Source organism: Acomys minous (genome assembly GCF_964271855.1).
Source record: "Acomys minous genome assembly, chromosome: 12".
Lineage (NCBI taxonomy): Eukaryota > Metazoa > Chordata > Mammalia > Rodentia > Muridae > Acomys > Acomys minous.
In genome coordinates, this window is record NC_140493.1 from 108,884,626 (window position 1) to 108,912,587 (window position 27,962).

The 27,962-nt window shown below is 52.5% G+C and overlaps 1 protein-coding gene and 1 long non-coding RNA gene across 7 annotated transcripts in view; one reads left to right on the forward strand and one right to left on the reverse strand.

Moving 5' to 3' along the window:
- Positions 1 to 27,962, forward strand: part of SEC14L1 (SEC14 like lipid binding 1) — a 56,667-nt gene that overhangs the window by 26,891 nt on the left and 1,814 nt on the right. For 3 of the 6 annotated variants that reach the window (XM_084749037.1, XM_084749035.1, XM_084749036.1), the window contains exons 3-16: positions 1,809 to 1,958; positions 2,059 to 2,190; positions 3,559 to 3,687; positions 4,070 to 4,307; positions 5,204 to 5,313; positions 7,592 to 7,781; positions 10,005 to 10,093; positions 11,201 to 11,271; positions 12,412 to 12,583; positions 12,877 to 13,011; positions 15,712 to 15,846; positions 17,545 to 17,796; positions 19,053 to 19,231; positions 19,524 to 19,625. In XM_084749037.1, coding sequence (XP_084605163.1) covers positions 1,809 to 1,958; positions 2,059 to 2,190; positions 3,559 to 3,687; positions 4,070 to 4,307; positions 5,204 to 5,313; positions 7,592 to 7,781; positions 10,005 to 10,093; positions 11,201 to 11,271; positions 12,412 to 12,583; positions 12,877 to 13,011; positions 15,712 to 15,846; positions 17,545 to 17,796; positions 19,053 to 19,231; positions 19,524 to 19,625 — 2,084 coding nt within the window. Of the gene's footprint in view, positions 1 to 1,808; positions 1,959 to 2,058; positions 2,191 to 3,558; positions 3,688 to 4,069; positions 4,308 to 5,203; positions 5,314 to 7,591; positions 7,782 to 10,004; positions 10,094 to 11,200; positions 11,272 to 12,411; positions 12,584 to 12,876; positions 13,012 to 15,711; positions 15,847 to 17,544; positions 17,797 to 19,052; positions 19,232 to 19,523; positions 19,626 to 19,993; positions 20,304 to 22,328; positions 22,862 to 27,962 lie in introns of those variants that run through there. The other 3 variants (XM_084749038.1, XM_084749039.1, XM_084749040.1) reach the window with 3 other exon arrangements.
- Positions 19,689 to 21,377, reverse strand: LOC311578945. Its single transcript, XR_014773007.1, has 2 exons — positions 20,518 to 21,377; positions 19,689 to 20,443 (listed from the first exon to the last, which is right to left on the reverse strand). It is a non-coding gene; the product is annotated as an uncharacterized lncRNA (long non-coding RNA).

A 27,962-nucleotide genomic window follows, 5' to 3' on the forward strand; every position in this document is an offset into this window, starting at 1 on the left:
CCTTGGGGTACAGCTGCAGGGCCCTGCCCTTTTGGGACATGCTGCTCTTCACTGAACCCAAGCCTTGTCCTGTGTGTCTGCACACTGCTGCCCTGCCAGGCTGGTGCTTCCTCTAGCAGCTCCTGTGTGTTCCTGGACCCCTGCAGTGTGGTGGTCACTCTCTGCCTGCCCTTCCTGCCTTCCATGGTGCCTCCATGGTAACCATACTTCAGCGGATATGACCTACAGTTTTTAAAAAACAAATGTCATGATCCTGGAGAGCCGGGACTGAATTGAGTCCTAGCCACAGCCCAGGTGGAAGGGTTCTGCTACACTCCTGGCTGAGGTTCCCTGCAGTCAGATGGGCAAGCCTGGCTGGTGGGTGGCAGCAACCTTCACCACTGTGGCCTGTGCTTCCAGCATGCCCCTGTTTTGGGGCTGCACCCGCCAGTCTTGTGTGAGTGTCACCTGCGGTACGTTCTTCACAGAGCGAGCAGAGAGCAGAGCAAGTACGGGGTTTCCATGCCTGGACAGAGGCCTTGGGTGTAAGCGTGTCTCCAGCAATGTCTCTAGTTCTCCTCTCAATTGCTGCAGAGTTAGCTGAGTCTGGTGCTTAGCAGCATCCTACAGAGCTCAGAAATCACATCATACGTCTTTTTTCCCTTGACTTTTGTTTTGAGGTCATTGTTCGTTCATAGTATATTAACATGATTCAAAATAACACAGTAGTGAGTCTCCACGATCTCTTCAATACCGTTTCCACGGGGGTAACACATTGCAGAAATATGTATCTCATCAGGGTGAGGGTGTGTGTGTGTATGTATGTGTGTGCACTCACTGGAAGCCATGGAACTGCTGCTGTGGTGCTTCATGTTCAGGGTTTGATCCTGAGAAACATGTCTGCTTTCTGGAGTAGCTGCGTCAGTTCACAGGCCTGCCAGCAGTATCTGAAGTATGTTTCTGTCCACATCTTCCTCAGCACTTAGTGTGTGCTGGTTTTTGTTTCTGCGGGGCACAGTTGTGCCTGTGTGGTTCTGTCTGTGTCTCCTGCTGGCTGGCCTCTCTGCTGCTCATTTCTGTGTGGAGCTGTTTGCCGTGTGTCCCAGCTCCTTGGGAAGATTTTTTTTTTTTGAGGTCGCGGTCTCACTCTTTAGCACAGTCTGGACTTGAACCCATAATCCTGCCTCCAAGCATTTGGGTTGCACACATACACCATAATGCCTAGCTTTTGTTCACGTTCTGATTGGATTTAATTATTGTGGGGGGGGTTGCTTTGTTGTTTTAAATCATGGTAAATATTTAACAACAACAAAAAACATCCTAGTTTTTTCTTCCATTTTCTATATTTGTCCAAAATGATGTAGGCAGAACCCAAGGTGCAGTCAGTTGAACAGCTGCTTAGCAGGCACACGGCCCTGGGTCCATCCTCTCACCCGAAAGAGAAGAGGGAGCGATGAGCTGAGCTGGGTGTGTGCTGTTTGCCCACGGGCGTTCTGTCTCTCCCTGCCTCTCCTCTCTGTTGCCAGGTTGAGGTGATCCTTCCTGCCTATTGATTTCAAAGCCATGTTAGCTATGCTGGGTGTTTTGCCTTCCCTATAGATTTGAAAATCATCTTCCAGTTAGCTACAACAGAGCTTGCTGGGCCTTGGCACCGTGTTGAACTTGCATACACAGCGTTGTCATCCTTACTAGGTCAAAGCTTCCGGTCTATGAACTTGGTCCTCCCTGTTTCCATAAGACCAGCTGTGCAGCAGCCTATGGACAGGATGTTTCTGTGTGGCAGCAGTGACAGCTGCCATTTCCTCTTTGTCACTGTCATGTATCCACAGGCCTATGAAAGGAGGTTTCCTACGTGTCCTTTGATTCCAATGTTCGTGGACAGTGACACCGTCAGCGAATTCAAGAGTGAAGATGGGGCTGTTCATGTCATCGAGAGACGCTGCAAGCTGGATATAGATGCTCCCAGGCTGTTGAAGAAGGTAGCGAGAGAAGGGCCCTGTAGGAGGCTGTGTGGTGAGGCGTGCTTGCCACTGAGCCACGCTGTAATAAGTGCTTTCCCTCCTTATCTCTCCTTTAAAGATTGCAGGAGTCGATTACGTCTATTTTGTCCAGAAAAACTCCCTGAATTCCCGGGACCGCACTCTGCACATCGAGGCCCACAACGAGACCTTCTCCAACAGGGTCATCATCCACGAGCACTGCTGCTACACGGTGAGTCGCCTGCTGCTCCCGGCGCTCTGAGGCCATGCGCGGCCGCCACTGAGACAGGGCAGCTCTTTGTGCACCACCAGCGCTGTCCCTCCTTTCTGATGAGTGGCACACTGGGGAGTTGGTGTGGAACACTGTGGGGAGGGTTATATTATTGTGACAGGCAAGGCTGCCAGCTGGTGCCCTGGCTGTTCTTGTCTCTGAGACATGAACAAGAACGCAGTGCCCCCTCGCTGCCATGGAGTTTGCCGTGTAGACCAGGCTAGCCTTAACTTGCTGCTGTCTTCCTGCCTTGCTTCCTGAGTGCTGGATTACAGGTGTGTGCCATTTCACTCAGCTCCTGATTGGTGTCCTTTGGTTTCCCTGTGTAGCCTCGCCTGTCTTGGACTCACTTTGTAGACCAGGCTGGCCTCAAACTCACAGAGATCTATCTGCCTCTGCCTCCTGAGTGCTGGGATTACAGGGCTGCACCACCACGCCTGACGAATTAGCTTGTTTTGTATTTTGAAACAGGGTCTTACTATGAAGCCCTGGCTGGCCTGAGTTCACTATGTAGAGCAGGTTGGGCTGGAACTCACAAAGGTCCATCTGCCTCTGCCTCCCAAGTGCTCAGCTAAGGGCGTGTAGTACCAAAGCCCAACTGGTTTTAAATGTGACCGCGTTTCTCTGGCCCAGGCATGACACTTTAGAAGTGTGTGTGTTTAGGTTTGTGTGTGTTTGCAGGTAGAGCCATCTGTTCACCCTGGTCATCACTGCACACACCAGTTTCAGGACCGTCTGTCCCCAGAGCATAAGGATTAGCCCCTCCTGGTCTGTACCTCAGCTGTTGGCCTCCTGCACCGTCTTCTATACAGAACCCAAAGGGTCCCCTGAGCCAGTGTCACACTTGTCATTCCTTGGTTTAAGCCAACATCTCCCCCTCCCTTCAGAAGGTCCCACAGTTCTCACAGCCCCCTGTTTCTGCCCTGCCGGCCATCTTCAGGCACAAGCCTTTCCACTACTTGCTGTGCCCTGCAGCCAGCCATGCCGTCTCTCTAGCCCTTCAAGCCTGCTCAGTCTTCTTCAGAGCACTGCCTCCCCTGTAGCCATGTGACTGTCTGGCCGTTCATATCTGTGGCTCAGGTGTCTCTCTGGAAGCCTGAGCACCGTGGCTCTCTTGTCCGTGCAGAGCCGCTGTAGCTGCTGGGTGAGCGGGGGAAGGGGCCGAGGTGAGAAGCCGTGTTAGTCACTTACCTTTGCCATGCTCTCCTCCTTCCTCACGGCGGTGATGTCATTAGACATGTTTCTTCTGGTCATGGTCAGCTAGCCAGGGAGCAGACAGGTCATGTCGCCATGGTAAACGTGGTGAGCGTGGATTCTTTCTGCCTGCAGGTTCACCCTGAGAATGAAGACTGGACCTGCTTCGAACAGTCTGCAAGTTTAGACATCAAATCCTTCTTTGGTTTTGAAAGTACAGTGGAAAAAATTGCCATGAAACATTATACAAGCAACATTAAAAAGGCGAGTGTCTTCCTAGGGGTTGTGTGGAAGAGCCAAGCAGGAGCCTCTGAGAGGATGGCCACAGCTAGTTGCCTTCTTAAATTGATTGTTTACTTACTGACACAAGACTTCCATATTCACTCAAATTCATAACCCTCCTCCCTCAGCCTTCCAAGTATTAGGGCTACAGGTGTGTGCCACTACGCCCAGTGACAAGTATTCTGTGGGTGGGTAGGTGGGGGACTGGGAACTGAACACAGGGCCTTGCATGTTAAGCCAGCGTTCCACAAAGAGCTGCACCCACAGCCTCCAGATCCCTTTTTGCGTAACATCCTGTAAACTGGTGTGGGCAGAAGTCTCCGTGTTGAATGCATGCTCATCTTCTATCTGTCTTACCTTACAGGGGAAAGAAATCATTGAATATTACCTGCGACAGCTGGAGGAAGAAGGAATCACCTTTGTGCCCCGCTGGACCCCACCCTCTCTGGGACCCTCATCAGAAACATTATCGTCAAGCAAGAATCAAGCCACATCCCCAGCTGTGCTTGTCCCAGACGCTGCTGCTGTCAAGGACGGGCTGAGTGGGGAAGGCCTCAGCAGCCCGGGCACGGCATCTGAGGCCGTGGTGGGAACCCCTGATGGTGAGCCTGGCACGTCTGGGGGGACCCATGGGGCCTCTCCCCTCCATGGCTCTAGCCAAGCGTGTGTCCTTGTGACAGTTGATCGTGCAGAGAAAAGAAGTTCATCTGCTTTGGCTTTGTCCTGAGCCCTCACTGACAGAGCACACTCGCTCTAGTCTTCTTCTTTAAATAGAGGTTATTTCTAGTTGTCCTTCTTTGAGACCAGAAGATGTTGCCCAGGCGTTTGGGTTGGTGGCCCCTTCAGGACTGTATGTCTTGCCGGCAGCTCCTTCATCACAGTGGTCCTGCTCCACTCTCAGCCCTCAGTGACAGGGTTGCTCCTTTAATGATGGCTGCCTTCAGGCTGGGAGAACCTCGGTTCATGAAGAACAGAGAAGTGGTCACACAGCTAGTGAGTGGGGTCTTGGGAGTGCATTTACACTGGCTGCACCCAGAGTGTGTGTGCTAAGCACACACACACAACACAAGTTTTTAATTTTTAGTTACAAAAAGTTTAGAAAACAAAGGGAGATTGTCACCCTGAGACCCATTGTTGAAATAATGTATTTATCTTTCCTTCGTTCTGCTCACCCTGGACGGTTGGCTGGGGCAGTGTTCGTAAACTCGCTTCCTGTGTTGAAGCTAGAGCTGTGTGCGCGTGCGCCGCCGGCCCGGCCTGGGTAGCACTGAAATTACAGGCGGAGGTCTGGAAGGAGGCTCGGCCTCCCTGTGTTTATCAGGGATCTCATCTTAAAGACTGCTTGCTTACCTGTGGTTATCAGTGATGCCTCCCTAAAGACTGCCAGGGGAGCTGCCAGCTCTGCCCCGCCCCCACTCCAGCACACTGTGCCCACACCAGCCCTGGAGAGGGCTCAGCGTTCCCCGTAGTAAGTAACGCCTTGCTCCTTACGTTCCAGACAAACTAGACGCTGACTATATCAAGAGATACCTGGGTGACCTGACTCCCCTGCAGGAGAGCTGCCTCATCAGACTGCGCCAGTGGCTCCAGGAGACACACAAGGGCAAAGTGAGTGTTGACTCCTGGGTCAGCGCTGCTGACCGTGGAACCCTCCAGTCTCATCTGAGGCTACTAAGTGCTGAGCACTTCACTGTGCCTGCCCCTCCCGGCTGAAAGCCATCGGTGTGTCTGCTACAGTGCCAGATCCTCACGGCATGGTTAAGTTACCTTCACTCGCCAGCTCTGTGTCCTTCACTTCACAGAAAGGTCTAGCTTAGAAACCAGGAAATGCCAGGCTGCAGTACAGAGTGTCCATAGTACTGAGGGCTGAGGCCAGGCATGTTGGAGCATACAAAGGAACCAGCCTTGTGTTACACTTTTTTTTTAAAAGATTTATTTAATTTATTGCATATGAGTGCTTTATCTGCAGAAGAGGGCATCAGATCACATTATAGATGGTTGTAGCCACCGTGTGGTTGCTGGGAATTGAACTCAGGACCTCTGGAAGAGCAGGCGGCGCTCTTAACCACTGAGCCATCTCTCCAGCCTTTGTGTTACACTTTTATACACACATATCATAACTTTGTCATGTAGGAGAGTGTTGTTCCCCATCACGAGGGAGCTTTGGTTCTGAGACTGGGGGAGATCTAGCCTCCTAGCCTTGAGGCTCATGGGAAACAGGCTGTTTGGTATGCCTAGCCAGCGGTGGACTTTGTTAAAGGGGCCCAGGCATCACGGATGGCCAGCCTGCTCTGTTGGGCTTACATGCCTAGGCTTACAGGCGTGCAGCACCAGCCACAAAGAGTAGCTGCCCTGAGTGACGGCTGTGGCAGGTGCTTTCCGGGCTCCTGGAATGCTCATAGCCCTGTGGGTGAGTGCAGTGTGGGATGTAAGGTAGGACTAGGAGACCAGCTGAGGTCTTGGGGCTTAGTGCGTGATAAAGTAGGATTGCAACTCCAGCCACTTGGACCCAGCACCCATGGCCCCATCCTGCCTCTCCCCTGCCCCCTTTCCTTTTTAAAGAAATGTAGGTAACCGGTTTGTTAGGGCAAGAATTTATTTTTATTTAGTTAGTTTTTAAATATTATTTATTTTATGTGCATGTTTTCCCTATATGTATATCTGTGCACCATGTGCATGCAGTGTCTGCAGAGGCCAGAAGAGGGCATCAGGCCCCCTAGGACCATTACAGGTGGTTGTGAGCCACCCTGTGAGAGCTGGGAATTGAACCTGAGTCCTCCCACTGCACAGGCACTGCCCCTAACTGATGAGCCGTCTTTTTAGCTCTCTCTTTATTTTGGGGGGCGTCTTACTCTAGCTGCAAACTTAAACTATCTTTTGTAAATTATTTTATGTTTATGAGAGTTTAGCTTACATGTTTATCTACATGCACATCTAACTACTCATCCGCCTCTCCAGCCCCAAACAGTAAAGCCTCTTGATCCCTCTGTGTCAGCCAGCAAGTGCTAGGACTGTGTGTGTACCTCCCCCGCCTCACGCTATCACCCACATTCTTAATCACTTCTGTATCACTTTTATTCTTCTCAAATGGTTGGCTCCACATCATCAGCCCCAGCTTTGCCTCACATGGCTGGGAAGGGGTCTGAGAGGCTATTGCTCCCACTCACTGCCTGCGCTCCTGATGGCCCCGCCGCCCTCATTCATGGATGAGGCACTGTGAGGGAAGTGCCTGGCTCAGCAGAGCAGGCTTGGAACACAGCCCGAGCCTCGTTCTTTATCAGGCAAGCGTCCTATAGATTGATGGTAGTGGACCCTAGAGAAGTGTGGCAGCACCACCGTCCTGTCCACACCAGCCTCTGAAGTGCTCTGGGTACCGCTGCAGTTCACACAGAGGCCAGGCTGTAGAACTGAGGCTGGACGTTTCAGGAGCCTGTTTGCAGCCAGGTGTGCTGGTGTCTGTCAATCTGTCCTTAGTCAAGGTAGGGGCAGGTGTCTACATAGTGAGCCCCTCTGAAAACACAAGCAGCAGACAAAAGCCATTGGCATGCCTCCTTTACTTTGCTGAGCTGAAACCAGCAAGATGACTGTCGTTCCAGCACTGCTGTGTTTGAACTTCGTGAATGTGGTTCTCCAAATTAATCGTAGTTTTATTAAAATGGCACCTGGGGTGACTCTTCCAGCAGCTTCTTTTGGGGGGGGGGGCAGTGCAAGGCATAGACCCATGGTTGTGTTGATGCTAGGAAAGCACTCTGCCCAAGCTGCGCCGACCTAGGAGCGCTGCTTCTCAGCTGTGTGAACGGGGTAGCTCACCGTTGGTTGGGTGGGTTTGACCCTTCCCCAGAGGACCCTCCCTCCCCCCCTGATGCTCAGAAACCTCTCTTCTCAGATCCCAAAGGATGAGCATATTCTGCGGTTTCTGCGTGCCCGGGATTTTAATATTGATAAGGCCAGAGAGATCATGTGCCAGTCTCTAACTTGGCGGAAACAGCACCAGGTGGATTACATCCTAGACACCTGGACCCCACCCCAGGTCCTTCAGGACTACTACGCTGGAGGCTGGCATCACCATGACAAAGGTAGGGTGAGCCTGACATGGTCACCTCTGTGCTGTCTTATGCGTCACGCTATATAGCTTCCTGTAGCCCTGCTGTGAAGGTGAGTGGGCCTGTCTCACCACATGACTAGCTGGCCAGACCCTTTTTGAAGCCCATTCACCCCTCAGCCTGCACAGCCAGGCTTTGGAAGTGGGCCCAGTGCCTTGCCTTCTGTTCTTGGAGAGTTTGGTTGAGAAAACACTGCTGTGTGTGGCGCAGTGCTGACAGCACAGAGTGATCTCCACCATCTCCACCTTTATAGTGGCTGACAGCTGCCTGGCCCAGGCCCTGCCACAGACAGTAGAGGAAGGCTCTGCTGAGGCCTGAGGCACAGCACAGTGCAAGCCAGCTACCTCTGAAGAAGCAGTCCCAGGAAACGGCCCCAGCCCCCTCACCTGCCTCACAGCACTGTTGATTCTTCCCTCTGGTGGCCCAGAGCCAGCTAGCTGTGCAGAGCGGGCATGTAGCCCTGCAGACAGGACAGGGATCCTGGGAACTGGCCCTCCTGCCTTCGAACATGTCCTTTCAGATCAAAAACTCCTGGACATCTTCGGTTTTTTAAACTTTGTGAATGTAGTTCTCAGATTAATTGTAGCTATATTAAGTTTTGCTTTTGTTTTTATTTTTTGAGAAAAAGTCTCATGTAGCCCAAGCTAGCCTTGAACTTTAAATAGCTACAGAGGCTTTAAATCACTAATCTGTTGATTTTGTTTTTAATATTGTGTATACTTAAGGTCACAGTAACTTTTGAGTTTCTGCTTGACAAGGGGCTCTTTATGTAGTGTAGGCTAGCCTTGAACCAAGGTCCTCCTGCCTAGGCTCTTTATGTAGTGTAGGCTAGCCTTGAACCAAGGTCCTCCTGCCTAGGCTCTTTATGTAGTATAGGCTAGCCTTGAACCAAGGTCCTCCTGCCCTAGGCTCTTTATGTAGTGTAGGCTAGCCTTGAACCAAGGTCCTCCTGCCTAGGCTCTTTATGTAGTATAGGCTAGCCTTGAACCAAGGTCCTCCTGCCCCAGGCTCTTTATGTAGTATAGGCTAGCCTTGAACCAAGGTCCTCCTGCCCCAGGCTCTTTATGTAGTATAGGCTAGCCTTGAACCAAGGTCCTCCTGCCTAGGCTCTTTATGTAGTATAGGCTAGCCTTGAACCAAGGCCCTCCTGCCCTAGGCTCTTGAATGCAGAGACATGCTAGAGACACTGCAATGTCCATGGCTTTATTTTTTTGGAAATAGAATACTCGTTGAGAAGTTAAAAAGTTTTGACAGTAAGATATTGACAGGCCAGCTGTGCTGCTTTATGCAGCATTTAGGACTCAGGTGGATCTGGAAGCCAGTCTGGACAATACAGTGAGTTCCAGGACAGCTAGGGTTATTGGTGAGACTGTCATAAACAGCAGATTAACAACTGTCCGCAGAGCTGGGTGTGGTGGTGAATGCTTACAGCTCTGCTCCTTGAGAGACAGGAGGAGGGGGTCCCTGTGAGTTCAAGGCCAGCCTCATCTGTGGAGTGAGGTCTAAGCTAGCCAGAGCTACACAGTGGGCTGCGGGGGGTTCTGCAGGGACAGATGTTGGTCCCAGCAGGAGGACAGCAGACTTGGTGTGTTGGGAGGCCGATCGCAGTGCTGCCCTCCAGCCTGGCCAGGGTGCAGGGTCATCACTGCAGGGTGCACCCTGGCTCAGGAGCTTCTCTACTCTGGTGTGTGGTGACGGGTTCTAGAGTGAGGTAAGTGGCCTGCTCATTGGCCCTCCAGGCTAGGGAGCCACAGACACAGCATTCGCTCCTGTGGAACTTAAGGGTCTCCAGATGTGTGTCCTTAGGGAGGAAGGCTGGCTTTTAAGAAACCTGGACAAAACTGTATTCATAGAAAATACTTGGCTGTGCTCACATCCCCTGTAGTGGACCCTGTAGTTTAGCAGCACCCATGGTCACACAGGTGGGGGAAGTCTGGCAGGCTACACCCCAGCTCAGTCCCACTTGGCCTGGCCCTGCTAGCAACGTGAGCCCTAGGACCTATCGGTTGCTATCAGCTAACCTTTTTCCCTTTGTATTTGTTTCGGAGCTGTATTGCCTCTCCCAATGCAATCCTCACACAGAAGCCAGTCAGCTCCTCAGAGTAGGCCAGAGCTTCATGCTCCAGCACAGGGAAGCATGCTGTGTGCGTGGCTTCTCCTGACACTCATCACAGCATATTCCCGCCTTCCTTACAGACGGGAGGCCTCTGTATGTGCTCAGGCTGGGGCAGATGGACACCAAAGGCTTGGTGCGAGCGCTCGGAGAGGAGGCCCTGCTGCGATACGTAAGTGCCGCGTGTGGCTCCCTTGCTGCCCGCAGCCCTGGCCCCCATAGCTGGCTGCTGGGACCACTCATGCAGTGCTCCACACCTGGGGAGATGTGCTCTGCGTAAAGGATCTGAGGAAGATGCACAACACAAGCCTGAGGAGACAGTTCCTGCCACCTCAGCCTCAGAGCGCTCACTCACATCACTGCTCTCGCCAGATCTCTTTCTGCTGACTTCCCTTTTACAGGCTGATGGCCTCTTTATAGACTGCTGAGCTATCACCTCTTGATTCCAGGACACCTCTGTATCTCTCCAAATCTACTGCACCCCTGGCCCAGAGAGGAACCTGTTCTTCGCTAAGACTTAGAAAAGCAAATCCCATCTCCCCCAGTATTCACAGCCCTTGTTTTGCTATTCTTTTTTTTTTTTTTTTTTTTTTTTTGGTTTTTTGAGACAGGGTTTCTCTGTGTAGCCCTGGCTACCTGCCTCTGCTTCCCTGAGTACTATGTGCCACCATGCCTGCCTTTGCTATGTATTCTTACAGGTACCTGTGCCTCAGCCATGTGTGTCACACACACACACACTCACACACACATTCGTACAGTCTCACATACACACTTAGACATACACAGTCACATACTTTCTCTCACATACACATACACACATATACACACTCACACACAGTCATAGACACACACACACTTAGACATACTCATACACATTTACATACTTTCACATACACATACACGCTCACACACTCATATACACACACATACACACGCACTCACACACACATACTCACACGCACTCTCATATACACACTCTGTCTCCCTGTCCCTCTCTGTTCACCCCTCTCCTACTGTCGCAGACAAGCCCACTCTGCAGACAAGCCTACCCCCACGCCAGTGCTCCCTGGTCAGGTGACTCCCTGGGCCGGTGCTCTTTGGCCCGTCTGCTTCCTCTGCCGTTGATGCTCCTGTTTGTTCTTTGCAAGTGCATATTTGTGGTTGCCTTGTGGGGTGTGAGGAGGGGGCCTGTGCCATCCCGCCCTGTTCCCCTCAGTGAGTCTGGGGTCACGTTCGTCTCGGAACTGACCCTGCCCACCGTGATGGCCTCTGCTTACAGGTTCTTTCCATAAACGAAGAAGGCCTGAGACGATGCGAGGAGAACACTAAAGTCTTCGGCCGGCCCATCAGGTGGGTGGAGTCTTCGGCCGGCCCATCAGGTGGGTGGAGTCTGTGGCCGGCCCATCAGGTGGGTGTAGTCTGTGGCCGGCCCATCAGGTGGGTGGAGTCTGCGGCCGGCCCATCAGGTGGGTGGAGTCTGCGGCCGGCCCATCAGGTGGGTGCGGCCTTGTCTCTTCTCAGCGCTAAGAACAGGCACTAAATACATTTACTTGATCTTTGGCACCACAGTCTGGTATAGTTGACTGTTTACAACATGATCTAGAAGGTTGAAAAGCAGGTGATAAGGTGAGTGCCAAGGCTTGGTGTTTGTCACCCCAAGGGGCCAGTCTGTGTGGTCATAGGAGCCAGGGCTACAGGTGGCTTGCCTGGTGGGGTTTTTTCGTTTTTGTTTTTGTTTTTGTTTTCTTCCTTCTCCCAACCCCCAGTTCTTTTTTCATGAACCAACTTCTGACTGTGGAATACTGTTCTGAAAATAGGCAGAAAAAAACATTTTAGAAAAGAAAAGCCAGGCATGATGGTTCCAGAGAAAGGAGGATCCAGAGTTCAAGGTCATCTCCAGCTGCACACAGTGCAAGGCCAGCCTGAGCTATACATGAGACCCTGTCTCAGAGAAAAGGGGCTGTGACTGACAGGCTGAGCAGTGTCAGCTCTGCCAGGCCAGGGCATGCTGGGGTCCTGAGGCAGGTAGACCTGTGCACATTGTTCTTACTGTTGGTCACACTCTGAATCAAACGCCAGGGGTCTGCCTGGATGACAGGCTGGGAGGTGACACCTGCCTGCTCGGCACTGAGCAGGTCTGAATGGGGCTCTTGGTTGTTTAGTGGGGTTTTCAGACTAAGGTCTCATTAGCCCAGGCTGCCCTTGAACTCCTGATCTTCCTGCCTCTGCTTCCTGAGCACTGGGGTTTCTAGAGTTGGAAGACTTGCTGCTATCTGTCAGGTCTTTGCCTTGGTTCAGGCTTTGTTCCTTTCACATTGAAAATCTGTTTCATACACAGAGCTAGGAATAAGCGCTCGCTGCACTGTAGTTTTTTAAAACTGGTATATTAGGAATGGCTGTAAATGACTTTTACATCAGAAGAAAATGAAGTAGGACCCCATTTGCAAAGTACCATCTTTTAAATAAAACACATCTTCACACACCCTATAGCTCGTGGACCTGCCTGGTAGACCTCGAAGGCCTGAACATGCGCCATCTGTGGAGACCTGGAGTCAAAGCCCTGCTGCGCATCATCGAGGTGGTGGAGGCCAACTACCCGGAGACGCTGGGCCGCCTCCTCATCCTCCGAGCCCCTAGGGTCTTCCCTGTCCTCTGGACACTGGTGGGTTTACATGTCATTCTGCAGCTAGCCAGGCATGCTCAGCGAACACCTCCCACTGACGCCTCGGCTAGGCAGGAGAAAGCAAGTAAACACAGATACTAAGTGCGTCTGGTTCTTTAAGAGGGAAGGAGGTGGGGTTTTCCTGAGGACCCTAGTGCTTGGCCAGTAGACTTTACAAAGTATGTGAAAGCTGCGACCCGCCACCCCACCTGTGCATGATGTCACAGCGCAGGCTCAGTCTCTGCCTGTGTCGCTCAGCAGATGACATCACTGTTCTGTCCCCTCTCTTGCAGGTTAGTCCATTTATTGATGACAACACCAGAAGGAAATTCCTCATTTACGCAGGAAATGACTACCAGGGCCCTGGAGGCCTGCTGGATTACATCGATAAAGAGATTATTCCAGATTTCCTGAGTGGGGAGTGCATGGTATGTACCGGCAGGGAGGTGCACACGTCACCACGGCACTGGGTGGCACTAGGTTCTCCGACCCTTTGGTTGTGTTATGGGTGCTATGTAGTTGAATAGCACTGTAGCCGGGGCTGACCTGGGCTGAGCCACCGGGGACTTTGCTGATGCTGCACATTTACATTAACACTTTGCAGCATTTGTCACAGGGTCCCATGCAGCCCAGCTTCCTTTATTCGCTCAGCCTTATGTGACTCTCTTGACTGCTTCAGAGGAGTTGTGCATGTTTCAAATCTACCCCTTTTTACGTGACTCTGGCATGAGCTGTGTGAGTGAGTGCGTGCGTCAGTGCGTGCGTCAGTGTGTAGGCTCAAGGTTAACTCAGTTGCTCTCCATCTTGTTAGCTGAGGCAGGGTCTCTCATTTGAACCCAGGACTCGGTAAGGCGTGTCCATCTAGCCAGCTTGCTCCAGGTCCCCCTCCACATCCCCTGAAGTGGGATTACATATGGGCTCCTCTGCCTACTCAGCGTTTACAGAGGTGCTGGGGACCCGAACACTGGTCCTCGCGGTGACATGACAAACACCTCATCTGTGGAGCCATCTCCTCAGCCTTTAAAAACACTTGTAGCCGGGCGTGGTGGCGTACGCCTTTAATCCCGGCACTCAGGAGGCAGAAGCAGGTGGATCGCTGTGAGTTTGAGGCCAGCCTGGTCTACAAAGTGAGTCCAGGACAGCCAAGGCTACACAGAGAGACCCTGTCTCGAAAAAGAAAAAGAAAAACACTTGTAAGATGTTGCATCAGCTCCAAAGACGATTTCTCCCTGACATAATTAAACCAATATACTGTTTAAAGTTGAAAAGAATTGCTTCTCTCTTTTGTAGGTTTGGGGTTTTAAGAAAGAGGTGATAGAGGCCGGGCGTGGTGGCGCACGCCTTTAATCCCAGCACTTGGGAGGCAGAGGCAGGCGGATCGCTGTGAGTTCGAGGCCAGCCTGGACTACAAAGTGAGTCCAGGACAGTCAAGGCTACACAGAGAAACCCTGTCTTGAAAACAAAAACAAAAAAGAAAGAAAGAAAGAGGTGATGGGTAATTAGCCAGAGGCCTCTGCTTGCAGACCCTGCGCTGTGGTGCAGGAGTCCAGTGCCGGAGCGTGGAGGCTCACAGGTCAGGGAATGGAAGCCCACAGGAAGCAACAGGGAGTCAAGGTTCTCCACAGGCTTGCTAGTCACACATGACAGTGACATTAGTCTTCTGATGTGTGTGCCCTGGGATTGGCTGGTGAGTTTAGCTGAAGAGCTATCAGTGTAGTTTGAGGAGTTTAATAAACAGTAGAGTTGAGCTCCAGTTCAGTGAGGGAGACTAAAGATGACATCGCAGTACAAAGAAGCAAGTGAGATGCAACCACAGTGACCACAATCAACGTTGGAGTGCAGGCGGGGCAGTGGCACCCATGACTGTTGTCACGGGAGAAACTAGCCACCCTGGACAGTTATGACAAGGATTGAGATAGAGGAAAGTTCAGCCCACAGCTGTTAGTCACACCTTCTTACGCTGTATGCCAGTGCTTGCATGTGTCAGTCAGGCTGAGGCCTCCTGAGGCCTGCTCTCGACTCTCCCCAGTGGCTGCTCAGGCTGCCTGTCAGAGAGGCCTTTTATGAACTCAGTTGCCTTTCCTGTGAACAGAGGGCATTGAGCTCCTGCTGAGAAGGCTTAGATAGCATGCCTGTTCCATACCAAGGCTTGTGACTTTGGGTAACTGCAGGGACATTGTCCCGCTGGTCCTGTGCTTCAAGCTAAGGGTTGTAATCTCATTTTCTGTGGAGTTACTTCCAGATTGATGATCGAGGGCGTGCTTAGAATTTATGCACCGAATGTGAGTTTGTTTTATTAAGATCAGTTAGAACATTTACAATAAGAACAAGTTCTAGGAGCTGACGCGATGACTCAGCAGTTAAGAGCACTGGTTGTTCTAGCAGAGGACCTGGGTTCAGTTCCCAGCACCACATGGCAGCTCACAACTGTCAATAACTCCAGTTCCAGGGGATCTGACACCCCCCCACCCCACCCCACCCCCACACACAGACATACATGCAGGCAAAACCTGCACATACAATAAAAATTAAAAAATAAATAAATAAAAAAGAATAAATTCTAATTCAACTTAGCTTTTTAAAGTAAAGTCAAAAGAAGTGGTAATTCTTTGTTAATTTTTGGTTGATTCATTGATCGTTGTCCTGCGTTACATAGGAAGTTGCCTTTATTTTATCTTGACTAATTTCTTTCTCTTTTTGTGGTGCTGAAGGTTGAAACCAAGAGCTTTGTGCATACCAGGCAGGCACTGTGCTGCTGAGCTGCACCCCTGGGGGATTATAACTTCTGTGGCTGTTGGGAAAAGACTGCCTAACTAATACTGCTCCTTTCTAGCGCCTATAAACTCTTTAATTCTCATGTAAATCATCCAGTGGTTGAGTTCTGTAGCTCACGCTTATTAGTGTGACACCTGTGCTAAAGCAGCTTCAGCTTGCTTTCATTTAGTCCAGTGAAAACACGTGTATTTATGTGGCCTTTACAGAGACTCTGCTAAGTGCTACAGACCATGTGCTAACAACGCCAGTGTTCTCCATTTTTTTCTCAGCTGCTCCAGGAGGTGGGCGTGTGGGGCTGACAAGCTGCCTGGCTTCCACACGCTTCTTTCTCACTGCCATATTTACCTTCCCAGTGTGACGTGCCAGAGGGTGGGCTGGTCCCCAAGTCCCTGTACCGGACTGCAGAGGAGCTGGAGAACGAGGACCTGACGCTCTGGACGGAGACCATCTACCAGTCAGCCAGCGTGTTCAAAGGAGCCCCGCACGAGGTGCCCACCCTCTGGCTCGCCCTCACCTGCCACCTGGCAGCAGGGCTTCCCTTAGACTCTTGGCTCCTTTCCTTAGTCTTAGGGCAGTGGTGGCGTCACTGCCGAGCTGGCTCAGGACACGCTGCTGTCTGATCAGAGGACTTTGAAAGCAGATTAGCCAGTCGGTTGGTCGCTGTTTCTCTGGAGACCCTTGACCGGAGCAGAACGACTCCTGCCTGGGAGGGTTGTTTCCAGCTCCTGGGTTTAGTTAGTTTTATGGAACCGGTTTTGCTCACTAGTTTCCCTTGGCTGGGCTCTGTTGTGTCTTAGTCTTTGCTGGCTTGCAGACGTCTGGTGGAAGGAGAAGTGAGCATGTCTTTTTTCCTTCTTGGCAGCAGAGCATGTGGTAGCAGGTGCAGAAACAGCAGTGTCCCTGTCTGACTTGTCCCTCTTGCCTGTCCCTGTGGTGTGAGCATGGCTGCCTCACCCTTTGCGTAGCTCTAGGGCAGGCACGTGCTCAGTGTTCTGGTGGGAAGCAGCACTTTCTACAGAGCAGGCCCATCCGTCAGTGTAGCACTGGCTTTGCTGATGACTCTCTGCTGGGGCAGTTCCCTGTTCAGCCGCTTGCCAGCTGTCATGGGTGATATGTCTTCCCAGACAGCTGACTGAAACACAGAAGCTACACAGAGGCACGCTGAAGCAGCTCCTAGGGCTGTGTGACAACAGGCAGGCCCAGATCCTGTGTGCCTCCCTCCCTCATGGTCCAGTCCCCTGCAGGGAACCGTGGTTCATTGACTGTCCCAAGAATCACTTGCCTTCATTTCTTTCTTGGGGGGCAAACTGGGGTGGAGGAGCCCTCATTTTCTTCAGTCTTGTGTTTGTTGCAAGGCACAGCGGCTCACGGTGTTTGCCTTTTGTCACAAAGCACCTGTCAATGTTGAAACAGCAGCAGCATCCTTCTGCCTTGGGTGTAAGTCAGGTCACATCAGAGGCCTGCTGCCTAGAGTCAAGGCTGACTTCACAGTCCCTGCTGCCCTGTCCTGGAGAGGTCTGTCCTTGGGGCGCTTCTTTGATGAAGAGATGTCTGCACTCTCTAGTGCCACCTTCTGCTTTGAGAGGGGCCCCTGTGCCTCCTGGGTCTGCTGTCTGACCTTGAGAGGGCCATGGAGGGGTTGCACAGCTGCTCCTGCTCCTCCTCCTCACGTGCCTGCTCCTTCCCTCGGCGACACTGCAGATTGATGCAGAATAAATTCCAGGTTTGGGATTGGCACTCTGTGCTCTCGACCATCACCCCCAGGGCACAGCTGCTCTCTCCACCAACTTGTCTGCCATGATTTCCTGTACCAGCCTTGTGCAGGCAGCTGGCACTGTGCTAGGCTCTGTCCCCTCTTTAGGGCCTGTCACTGCTTCCTAGCTTGAGGCAGTCCACTGGCTCCCATGTCCATGCTTGTAAGTTTTCCTGACTTGTGTTGGGAAGAGGAAAAGTGGGCCTCCAGCTGTCTGGCTGGTAGGTGATGCCCAGCAGGAGCACTGTTTGCCAGAATGGCAGCTAGGTTGCCAGGTGGGCATCTAGATGGTCGAGTGGCCTGTGGCTAAGAGAGCTGCCAGTCAATCTGTCCTGCCGTCTGCCAGCTGGCACATCTGAGCACACACCCTAGAGGCCGCCCTGCCCACGCTGCGGCCTGCGTGTACATTGTCGCTGACCGGATCTCTTTCCAGATTCTCATTCAAATTGTGGACGCCGCCTCAGTGATCACCTGGGATTTTGACGTGTGCAAAGGGGACATCGTCTTTAATATTTATCACTCCAAGAGGTCTCCCCAGCCACCCAAAAAGGACTCGCTGGGGGCCCACAGCATCACTTCTCCAGGCGGGAACAACGTGCAGCTCATAGACAAAGTCTGGCAGCTGGGCCGGGACTACAGCATGGTGGAGTCCCCTCTGATCTGCAAAGAGGGGGAGAGCGTGCAGGTAAGCCTGCACTCCACACTACCGCTCCCGCTGTCCTGCCAAGGAGGCGTCTGGTCCACAGCCAGGAAGACTCAGGACGCCCAGGGCACAGTGGAAGGAGAGGCCTGTGAGCAGAGCAGGGAACGTAGAAAAGTGTGTTTCCCCAGGAGGGTTTGCACCCAAGTGCAGCGTGACAAGAAGTGCTTTGTAGACACTCCTCTGGGCTTCAGGTGACTTCACTGATGTGTGACTAGACGTGGCTTTGCCTCCAGAGGAAAGTCACATAGACAGAAGCAGGAGGGACAAATGCAGAGGGCGCTGCCAGCTCTCACTAAGAAACAGGTCAGCACTATACTGTATTCATGTTGGCCCCGGGCGGCTCTCTCCCTCTGTGCTGGCTTCCACAGCACCTCTACCAGTAAAGGTGCCTCCTTTCACCCCTGCAGTGCCGCTGGTCTCCACAGTGGCCCCTGCTCTCGCTAACTCTGGTTTCCAGGCACAGGCTGCCAGTGCATCAGTGGTCTTTGAGGCAGCTTGGGAATCGCCCATCTTAGAAATACTGGTCATTGGAACTGGCTCTGCCTCTGGATCTTTTTTTTTTTTTTTTAAGATTTATATATTTGGGTTGGGTGGTGGTGGCGCATGCCTTTAATCCCAGCACTCGGGAAGCAGAGGCAGGTGGATCTCTGTGAGTTTGAGGCCAGCTTGGTCTACAAAGTGAGTCCAGGACAGCCAAGACTACACAGAGAAACCCTGTTTTGAAAAACCAAAGGGGGGAAAATATTTATTTATTTATTACTTATATAGTATTCTGCCCACATGTGTGCCTGTCTGCCAGAAGAGGACACTATATCTCATTATAGATGGTTGTGAGCCACTGGGAATTGAACTCAGGACTTTTGGAAGAGCAGACAGTGCTCTTAAGCTCTGAGCTATCTCTCCAGCTCCCCTGCCTCTGGATCTTTAATCCAGAATGGAAAATACCATTGGGCCAGAGTGTGCTGGGGAGGTGACAGGGGAGTGACAGAGAAGCTGTTCCCTGGCCTAGACATCTCTTCTGGAGAGACAGATCCTGCTGAGGGCAGTAGGCACGGCACATCCTACCTTCCCAGCACCTGGCAGAGGTGATAGCACAGGCCACATTCAGTGGGTGGAAGGACATCATTAGGCTGTTTGCTCACGGCGAGCTCTGAGGACACCCTTCCCCTTGGAGCTTGCCTAGCCCTGTTTGAAGATTGCAGACTGTGCTGAGTTGCTGATGCTCCTCCATGTTGCAGGGGTCCCATGTGACCAGGTGGCCGGGCTTCTACATCCTGCAGTGGAAATTTCACAGTATGCCGGCATGTGCCGCCACCAACCTGCCCCGCGTGGATGATGTGCTGGCCTCTCTGCAGGTCTCCTCCCACAAGTGCAAGGTGATGTACTACACAGAAGTGATCGGGTCTGAGGATTTCAGGTAGGTGCCTGAGAAGGCGGCTCTGGCAGGGGGGTTGCTCGTTCACTACTGGGGCCTCTGTGGGCATCAGGAGAGGGGGTGTAGCCCTGGTGTTCGCTTCGTGCAGTGTCACCTGTGGACAAACCACAGGTCGTGGACTCCTCCAGTGGGATATTCATGTCCCATCCCTGCTTTGCAGGTGCTGATGTGGGCGAAGCAGATGGAGCTGAGTTGGGGGTGCAGCAGGCATTGTGGGCACCTGAGTAGCTCTGGCAGCTCCTCACTCCTGGTTCTCTGTTGATTTCATCTGCAGAGGCTCCATGACCAGCCTGGAGTCCAGCCACAGCGGGTTCTCCCAGCTGAGTGCCGCCACCACCTCGTCCAGCCAGTCGCACTCCAGCTCCATGATATCCAGGTAGTGCACCGAAGCCTGTGCCCAGTGCGGAGGGCCGCCGCTGCCTCCTCCTCCTCCTCCTTCTCCTCCTCCTCCTCCTCCACGACCACGTGCTCCACCCACCCCAGGATGGCTGGCTCCTCACCCTCTAGATAGCAGCTAGCTCTGCAGATGGCACATAGTCACTCGCTCCCCAGACTATCGACAGGTAGTTCCAGCTCCACCCCTAACGTTAGCTCAATAGCCATAGATTTTGTATACAGCGTGCACAAAATCAAACCGGAGCACAAGGGCTCTCAAAAGAAAAGTAGTTTATCTACAATAAGAGACTGACTGGTCTCAGATGCCGATGCAAAAAATTTTCCAACAAACTCCACCTTGTCCACTAGTGAATGACTTGTATGACATCCTGCAGAGACGAGCCGCCGCCTCCACGGATCGGAAAGCTGCAGCAGGCAGCCCTTGAGCTGCACCGGAGTCCTCTCGGCTCCCTGTTAGTGGAGGTGGCCTGTGGATTCAGGACAGCTCTTGAGGGCCCTTTCCTCTGAGGACTTGGCAGCCAGCAGGAGCATCGGTCCTGGGGCTGAGCCAGCCCACTCCTGAGCAGGCACTCAGGGCCCAGGAGGGGCTGTCAGGCTCCTCGCACTCCCAACAACACCGCCATCATTAAACATCGCTTCCTCTTTCCTCCTCTTCAAATCTTTTGATATTTTTCAGAGCAAAATTTTTCTGTCCGTGAACTTGGGGGTGGGGAGATTCTGTCCCTGTTTTTCCTTCTGTAGATGGGCAGCTCCAGGCCCTCCAGCATCCAGGGTCTTCAGCACCCAGGGTCCTCAGACCTCCTAGCACCCAGGGTCCTCAGACCTCCTAGCACCCAGGGTCCTCAGTCCTCCTAGCACCAGGGTCTTCAGACCTCCTAGCACCCAGGGTCCTCAGTCCTCCTAGCACCAGGGTCCTCAGTCCTCCTAGCACCCAGGGTCCTCAGTCCTCCTAGCACCCAGGGTCTTCAGACCTCCTAGCACCCAGGGTCCTCAGACCTCCTAGCACCCAGGGTCCTCAGTTCTCCTAGCACCCAGGGGCCTCAGTCCTCCTAGCACCCAGGGTCCTCAGTCCTCCTAGCACCAGGGTCCTCAGTTCTCCTAGCACCCAGGGGCCTCAGTCCTCCTAGCACCCAGGGTCCTCAGTCCTCCTAGCACCAGGGTCCTCAGTCCTCCTAGCACCCAGGGTCCTCAGACCTCCTAGCACCCAGGGTCCTCAGACCTCCTAGCACCCAGGGTCCTCAGACCTCCTAGCACCCAGGGTCCTCAGTCCTCCTAGCACCCAGGGTCTTCAGACCTCCTAGCACCCAGGGGCCTCAGTCCTCCTAGCACCCAGGGGCCTCAGTTCTCCTAGCACCCAGGGGCCTCAGTCCTCCTACCACCCAGGGGCCTCAGTCCTACTAGCACCCAGGGTCCTCAGTCCTCATAGCACCCAGGGTCCTCAGTCCTCCTAGCACCCAGGATCCTCAGCCCTCAGTACCCAGGGTCCTCAGTCCTCCTAGCACCCAGGGTCCTCAGCCCTCAGTACCCAGGGTCCTCAGTCCTCCTAGCACCCAGGGTCCTCAGCCCTCAGTATCCAGGGTCCTCAGTTCTCCTAGCACACAAGATCCTCAGTCCTTCTATCACCCAGGGGCCTCAGGCTTTGGCACCCAGGGTCCTCAGTCCTCCTAGCACCCAGGGTCCTCAGTCCTCCTAGCACCCAGGGTCCTCAGTCCTCAGCCCCCAGGGTCCTCAGTCCTAGAACACAAGGTCCTCAGTCCTCAGCTCCCAGGGTCCTCAGTCCTCAGCACCCAGGGGCCTCAGCTCTCAGCAGAGTGTTTGGAAGCAGTAGGTCACACTTGCCTTTGGAAGCGTGGCAGTGTAGACTCCAGCAGTGCTCTCCAGGGTGGCGCACGGCTTGTGGTGGCCTTGGGTGCATCGGTGGATGTTGTGGGTGTGAGCAGGTGCTGTGTGTGCATGAGGGGGTGGGCGCTGCTGGGGTCAGGCAGTAGAGCTTCACTTGTCCTTTCAGCGTTTCATAGAAGCAGCTCAGGGGCTGGGATTGGTCTCTCTCTCTCTCTCTCTCTCTCTCTCTCTCTCTCTCTCTCTCTCTCTTTTCTGGTTCCCAACTTCCCAAAGCCTGCTGTTTGAGCAGAGCCTCGCTTTACAGCTTTTGTGGGAAAAGCATGTTTCTTACAAAGCTGTTTGGAAGCTGCAGGTGGCTGACCCCTAGAGAAGGGCACGCACGGGACCTGTGTGTAGGTGGTAAGAGTGTCTAAAGATGTGTGCCAGCCCCATATGGCCGTGAGTGAGACGGGCGTGGAATCATGTGTTGGTGCTGCTCTGTGGCATTGTGTGGCTGGCTGTATGACTTGAACTGTGTAAGGGCCGTGGCATGGCAACAAGCACGCGGAGACATTACACAGCAGCCTGGCGTGGCCAGTGAGCCCCTGGCTCACGGCGCGCTGGGCTGTGCTTGGGCCTCTGGGCCCTAGCCATGTATTTCCTGTGTGTGGAAGCTGTTTCTAGACAGCACACCAGGGCTGTAGTTACTGCATCCGTGCCGCATCCAGTCAGGGCTTCCCAGCTCCAAGTCAAAGGACCTGAAGACACCCCTGCTCTTTCTCCTCTCTCCTCTCTCCCTCCTCCTCTCCCTCTCCCTCCTCCTCTCCTTCTCCCTCCTCCTCTCCCTCTCTCCGTGCCCCAGATGGCGGTTTTGCTGACAGCCTCCAAGAAAACGCTTCACTCAACAGCCCACATGTGCCCAGAGGTGTTTGTAGAACTATCTGAGTCGCAGCCATGTCCCAGGCTGAAGATCTGGTCCCCTTAAGGCCATTCAGAAGTGGCCCTGTTCAGCCCCTCAGAGCTGAGCACGTCTTTAAGATCTCAGAGCACACGACTGCACTCTCACCGACCTTCAGCTTCCCCAAAACCAGGGCGCTGGCTGCCTTGTAAGGGGTAACTGGGCGTGATGTGACCGTGTGGCTCTTAGAGCCTCTTCTCGTAGTGCCCGGCACTCCTAAAATGCTGCTGTCTCACCCTCCCGCCCCCCAGTACCGACTCTCTGGGTTCTCCCTGTTTCTAATGTCTTAATTCACTTTCCTTCCTGAATCCATTATTTGCATATCAAATTCTGTAAATGTTTTGTAAACATATTACCTCACTCTTGGTAATACAATACTGATAGTCTTTAAAAGATTTTTTTATTGTTACAATAATAAATGTGAACTGTTTAAGAAAGTGTCATTTTCTTCTTGGGAAGGCCTGTGAAGAGTAGAGGTTGAGGAGAGAGGAGGCTTCTGGTGCCCAAAGGCAGGGGCAGAGTGGATGGCTGCAGTCACCCCTTGCCTCTCCAAGGCCTTTGCAGTTCAGCACCCTGCAGTGGGCACAGCTACAATGGGCACAGCCTGCCTCCCAGCGCCATCACATTGCTTAGTAGTAAATGGGTTTCTCCAAGCAGGTGTCTGGAATTCAGGACTGTAGGCAGCTGTGGACCTGGGGAGGCCAGAGTGACCTCATCCTGGCTGTCTTTTTTCAGGGTCTGCAGAAGTAGCAGAGCCCAGGACAGCAGGGCAGGGGAAAGCCAAAACCTGCCCAAAGGGAAGGGCAAGCTCTGTCCTAGCTGAGTCCTTGATCTGTCTCTAGTGAGACGCACCTGGGGGTCTGATGATGAAAGGTCTGAGGCAGGAGGCTCCCAAGTGTGTCTCAGCCTGGTGCGTGATCCCTGCTGGCTGATGCTTATGCCCTGGGCAGTCAAGCTAGGAAGTGGCCTGCCAGCACAGCCACCATGGCACTTCCTGCTGAGCTTGCAACCCCAGAAAGGCTTTCCCAAGGGTGGTCAAGGCAAACCTGTCTTTCCTAGCTTTGGCTCCAGCGTTACATCATACGGACATGAAAGCAGCCTGAAAATGCGCAAGGCTTGGGAGCATGTAGCCCAGTGAAGTGGCACACGCCTGTAATCCCAGCACTTAGGGAGGCAGAGGCAGGCAAATCTCTGAGTTCGAGGCCAGCCTAACCTACAAAGTGAGTCCAGGACAGATTGTTAGCATGTGTTCATTCTGAATGACTCCGTGTTTTGTTGACAAGGTTTTGCTGTGTCATCCAGGCTCTTCTAGAACTCACTCTGCAGGCTGGGCTGGCTGGAAACTCACTATCCTGCCTCTTCCTCCCAAGTGCTGGTATTACCAGTGTGTGTGTCGCCGTACCCAGCCCCATGTATTCTTGGACGCCAGATCCCTGCGGGACTCTGACCAAGCCTAGACCTTGGGGACCTGCACTTCTCAAGTCCCAGGGGAGGCATTCTCATCAGTGTCATGAAACAAACCAACTAGACTCAGTTCTGCTTGAAAAGTGAGGGCTTTGGCAAGATGGCACAGCAGGTCTGGTACTCACCGCCAAGCCGGAGGAGCTGAGTTCCATCGCAGGGTCCCACATGGTGTAAAGAAAGAATAGGCCCCTGACCCCATGACGTGCTGAGCCATGCATGTGCCCATACACAGGAACATACAAGTAAATGTAATTCAAAAAACTGAGGACTGGGAGAGCTAGTCATTCTGGGAAGACAGCAACGGTGTCCCCACATAAATACAGCAAGGGCAAAACCTGCAGCCAGTGCACAGTTGAAGCCTACATTCCCAAATGCTAAAATGACGTATTTGTTGTGTTTTCCCATAGTAATAGCTCCTGTCAACATCACTCTGCCACAAGACTAGGCAGTAATGTATGTTAGAATGTCCAGAGCAGGGCTGGAGAGATGGCTCAGAGGTTAAGAGCACTGGCTGCTCTTCCAAAGGTCACGAGTTCAATTCCCAGCAACCACATGGTGGCTCACAACCATCTATAATGAAATCTGGTATCCTGTATCCTCTTCTGGCATGCAGTCATTACATGCAGACCGAACACTGTATGCATAATAAGTAAATCTTTAAAAAAAAAAAAAAGTCCAAAGCAACCATGTCTTGGACAAACCAATAGACAAGCCCTGTGGACTCTAAGGAGAAAGTAGAGGTGGTCTAGCAGATGCTGTAACAGGAAGGCCTCTACAGCCCAAGGTTTTGCTGGACAGATGGGTCTAGGGGCAGCAGTGACTGGCCTGCCCGATCTGCTATGCACACTTGAGCAGCCAGGGGCAGCTCTGGCAGCAGATGGGCCTACCACTGTAAATGCCACCAAAACAGGAAAGGGACCTATGTAAACTATGAAAGCCTCGGAACACTCACACCAAAGTAAACCCACACCCACCAAGTGGATGACCCAACATTAAAAACTGAATTTTAGGCCTGGAGTGTGGGGCGGTTCATAGGATGCTGGCCTAGCCTGCTGGAAGCCTGGCTTCCGTCCACAGCACCACATAAAACAGGGAGGTTGTGCGTGCCCATAATCCCAGCACTGGGCAAGCAGGAGGGTGCAGGGGTTCAAAGTGGCTCTTGGGTGCATCATGAGTTAAGAGACAGCCTGGGCTACATGAGACCCTCACTCAAAAGGTGACTCAAAATGTCACACACACATTTTTTTTTTCAAGACAGGATCTCTATATAATCCTCGCTGTCTTGGAACTCCATTTGTAGACCAGGCTATCCAAGAGCTCACAGAGATGCTCCTGCCTCTGCCTCCCTGCTGGGGATGAAGGGCGTGCGCCACCACACCTGACTCATCACACCTTCCCCCAAATGTGAACTAGAACATGAAGACAGTGGGGCAACGAGATGGTCAGTAAGTGACCTGTGAGAAACTCAGCAGTGGGTAGAGCTTCCCAGAGGTGAGAGGATATGTTATTTCACACTAACTAACTAGCTCGGAGCACACAGTGAGAGAAACTATAATCCCCAGTGAAGAGTGACACGTGATTGACAGCCAGGAGGATGGAAGTAGGGTAGGGGCGGGACTGGGACAGCTGAAATCAAGAAATCTTTGAGTGGAAGTACAGAGCTAAAAATACCCTCGGAGGACCACCCACACAAACACACACAGGCACACACTACCACACACATACACAGGCACACACCACACACAAACATAGACACATATGACCACACACAAGTGCACGCCACACAGACACACACACAAACAGACACACCACCGCACACAGCGCACAGACTCACAGACACACCACTACACACCACACAGACACACACACAAACACAGCCACATACTGGCACACACCACATAGACACAGGCACACACACACACCACAGACACCATACACAGATACCACACAGCTATATATACTATAAGCACATACCACACAGACACGCACAACACACAGACACACACACCATACATGGACACAGGCACAGACATACACACACACTATACACAGACATACACACATACCATACACACATACCACACAGACACAAACCACACACATACAGACACACACACACACACACCACAAACATACTGAAACATAGACACAATTTAAATGTTAAAAATAACCAACTTGGTGTGTGTGGATGAGAACTGAACTTTCGGCTAGGAGTAAGCGAAATTAGATTCCTCATGGCAAGAGTGAACAGAACGCTTTACGGCCAGCAAACTGGAGTTTGGGGGCCCTGGTGACGCTGTCCATGGGCCTCACTCAGGAATCCTGCATCCAGTGCCTTTCTGAGGCTCTGGAGAAGCTGCCCGTGATTGCGCGGACCACTGAGTGGCTGGTGACCAGCCTGGCTACAAAACTAAGACTGGAGAGGTGGGTGGGATGCTTGGGGTCAGGTGCTGCCCACAGCAGCCTTTTAGAATGAGGGAGGGGCCGTGCAAACATTGTGTTGAGTAATGTTTTGAGTGTCCTGTGGGTTCAGAAGCGGATAGTAAGGCAGGAAAATTTCTTCTGTTTAGTTTTTGGCCTAGGTCTCGGTCTCACCTGGGCTAGCCTGGAACTCACTATGTAAAACCAGGCTGGCTTTAAACTCACAGCAATCCTCCTGTCTCAGCCTCTCAGGTTGCTCAGATTATAAAGTGTGTGCCTCCATCCTCAATAACGTGAGCTGTGGGGCAGGGAGTTATCATAACCCAGAGACTAAGGCTTTAACTTCCTCTCTCCTTATATGGTCGCGTCCAGCAAGCACCTGGAATTCCTTTTTGTGCAAATAAGGCATTCCCAGCACCCTGACCCCCAGTCATGTACACTCACCCCAAAAGCCTGCTCCCCAAAGGTTTAAATAGCCTTTGTTTCTGCCTCTCCCACTCCCCAATTAAACGAGCTGTCTGAAGCTGTCTCCTGAGAAGACCATTTCTCAAGCCAACCGAGACCTTGCATTGTACCCACCCACCCCGAGCTAAGCTTCATTCCCTCCAGTACAGGCAGGGTACCCCCAGGGGGAGCAGAAATGGGGTGGCAGGAAGGTAGAGGCAGGAGGATCACATGGTCAGGGTCATTCACATCTCTATGTCTAGTTTGAGGCCAGCCTGAGTTATGTGAGACCCCATCTTTTTTTTTTTAAGATGTATTTATTTATTAATACGTATACAGTGCTCTGCCTGCATGTACACATGTAGGCCAGAAGAGGGCATCAGATCCCATTATAGATGGTTGTGAGCCACCATGTGGTTGCTAGGAATTGAACTCAGGACCTGTGGAAGAGCAGCCAGTGCTCTTAACCTCTGAGCCCGAGACCCCCATCTTAAAAACAACCAAAATCCACAAAGTGGCTGCTGATGATGACTAGGACAAGTGCCTCTTTCTCGCGCCTGCTGTGATTGCAGCTGTTGGTTCCAGCACACGGTGTTTGTTCAACTTGTGTAGAACCTGTTTCCGTTATTACGGTTTAGCAAGGGTGTTGTTTTGTGTGTGTGTGTGTGTGTGTGTGTGTGTGTGTGTGTGTGTGTGTGTGTGTGACAAGCTTTAGACACGTCAGTGTGCCTTGAAGGAAGAAGACACAGTTTATCTTCTCCTAGTCATGTAGGCCAGAGCGACACGTCCTGGAGCAATCACAGTGGGCCCAGGACATGCTGCGGCCATGCCAAGGACAGCAGCATAGGGCGGGAGCTGCGGTGGAGGCATTGAGCCACCAAGCCGTCCCTCACTGTCACTGCTGACCCAGTTAAAGCTGAGCCTTGTTGTCACGTGCTATTGTTTCTTCACAGGGGAGGACTGGGCTGTTGCTCATCCTGACCTTGCTTTTGGGCTTAACCAGAAACAGAGATAGTCAGGAGCGCTCCTAGACAGTACCATAGTGCCAGCCCAGCCACTGTGCCCTGGTTAGAAGTGGGAGGAGCCAGAACTGCTGCCTGCGCCCCTCCTAGCTCCATCCCAGCTCACGCCGCCCATCACGGTGTTCGTAGTCAGCCCACAGCTGAAATTTAAGCCCAGACTAGCTGCCCTGCTCTGCCACTCTTGCCC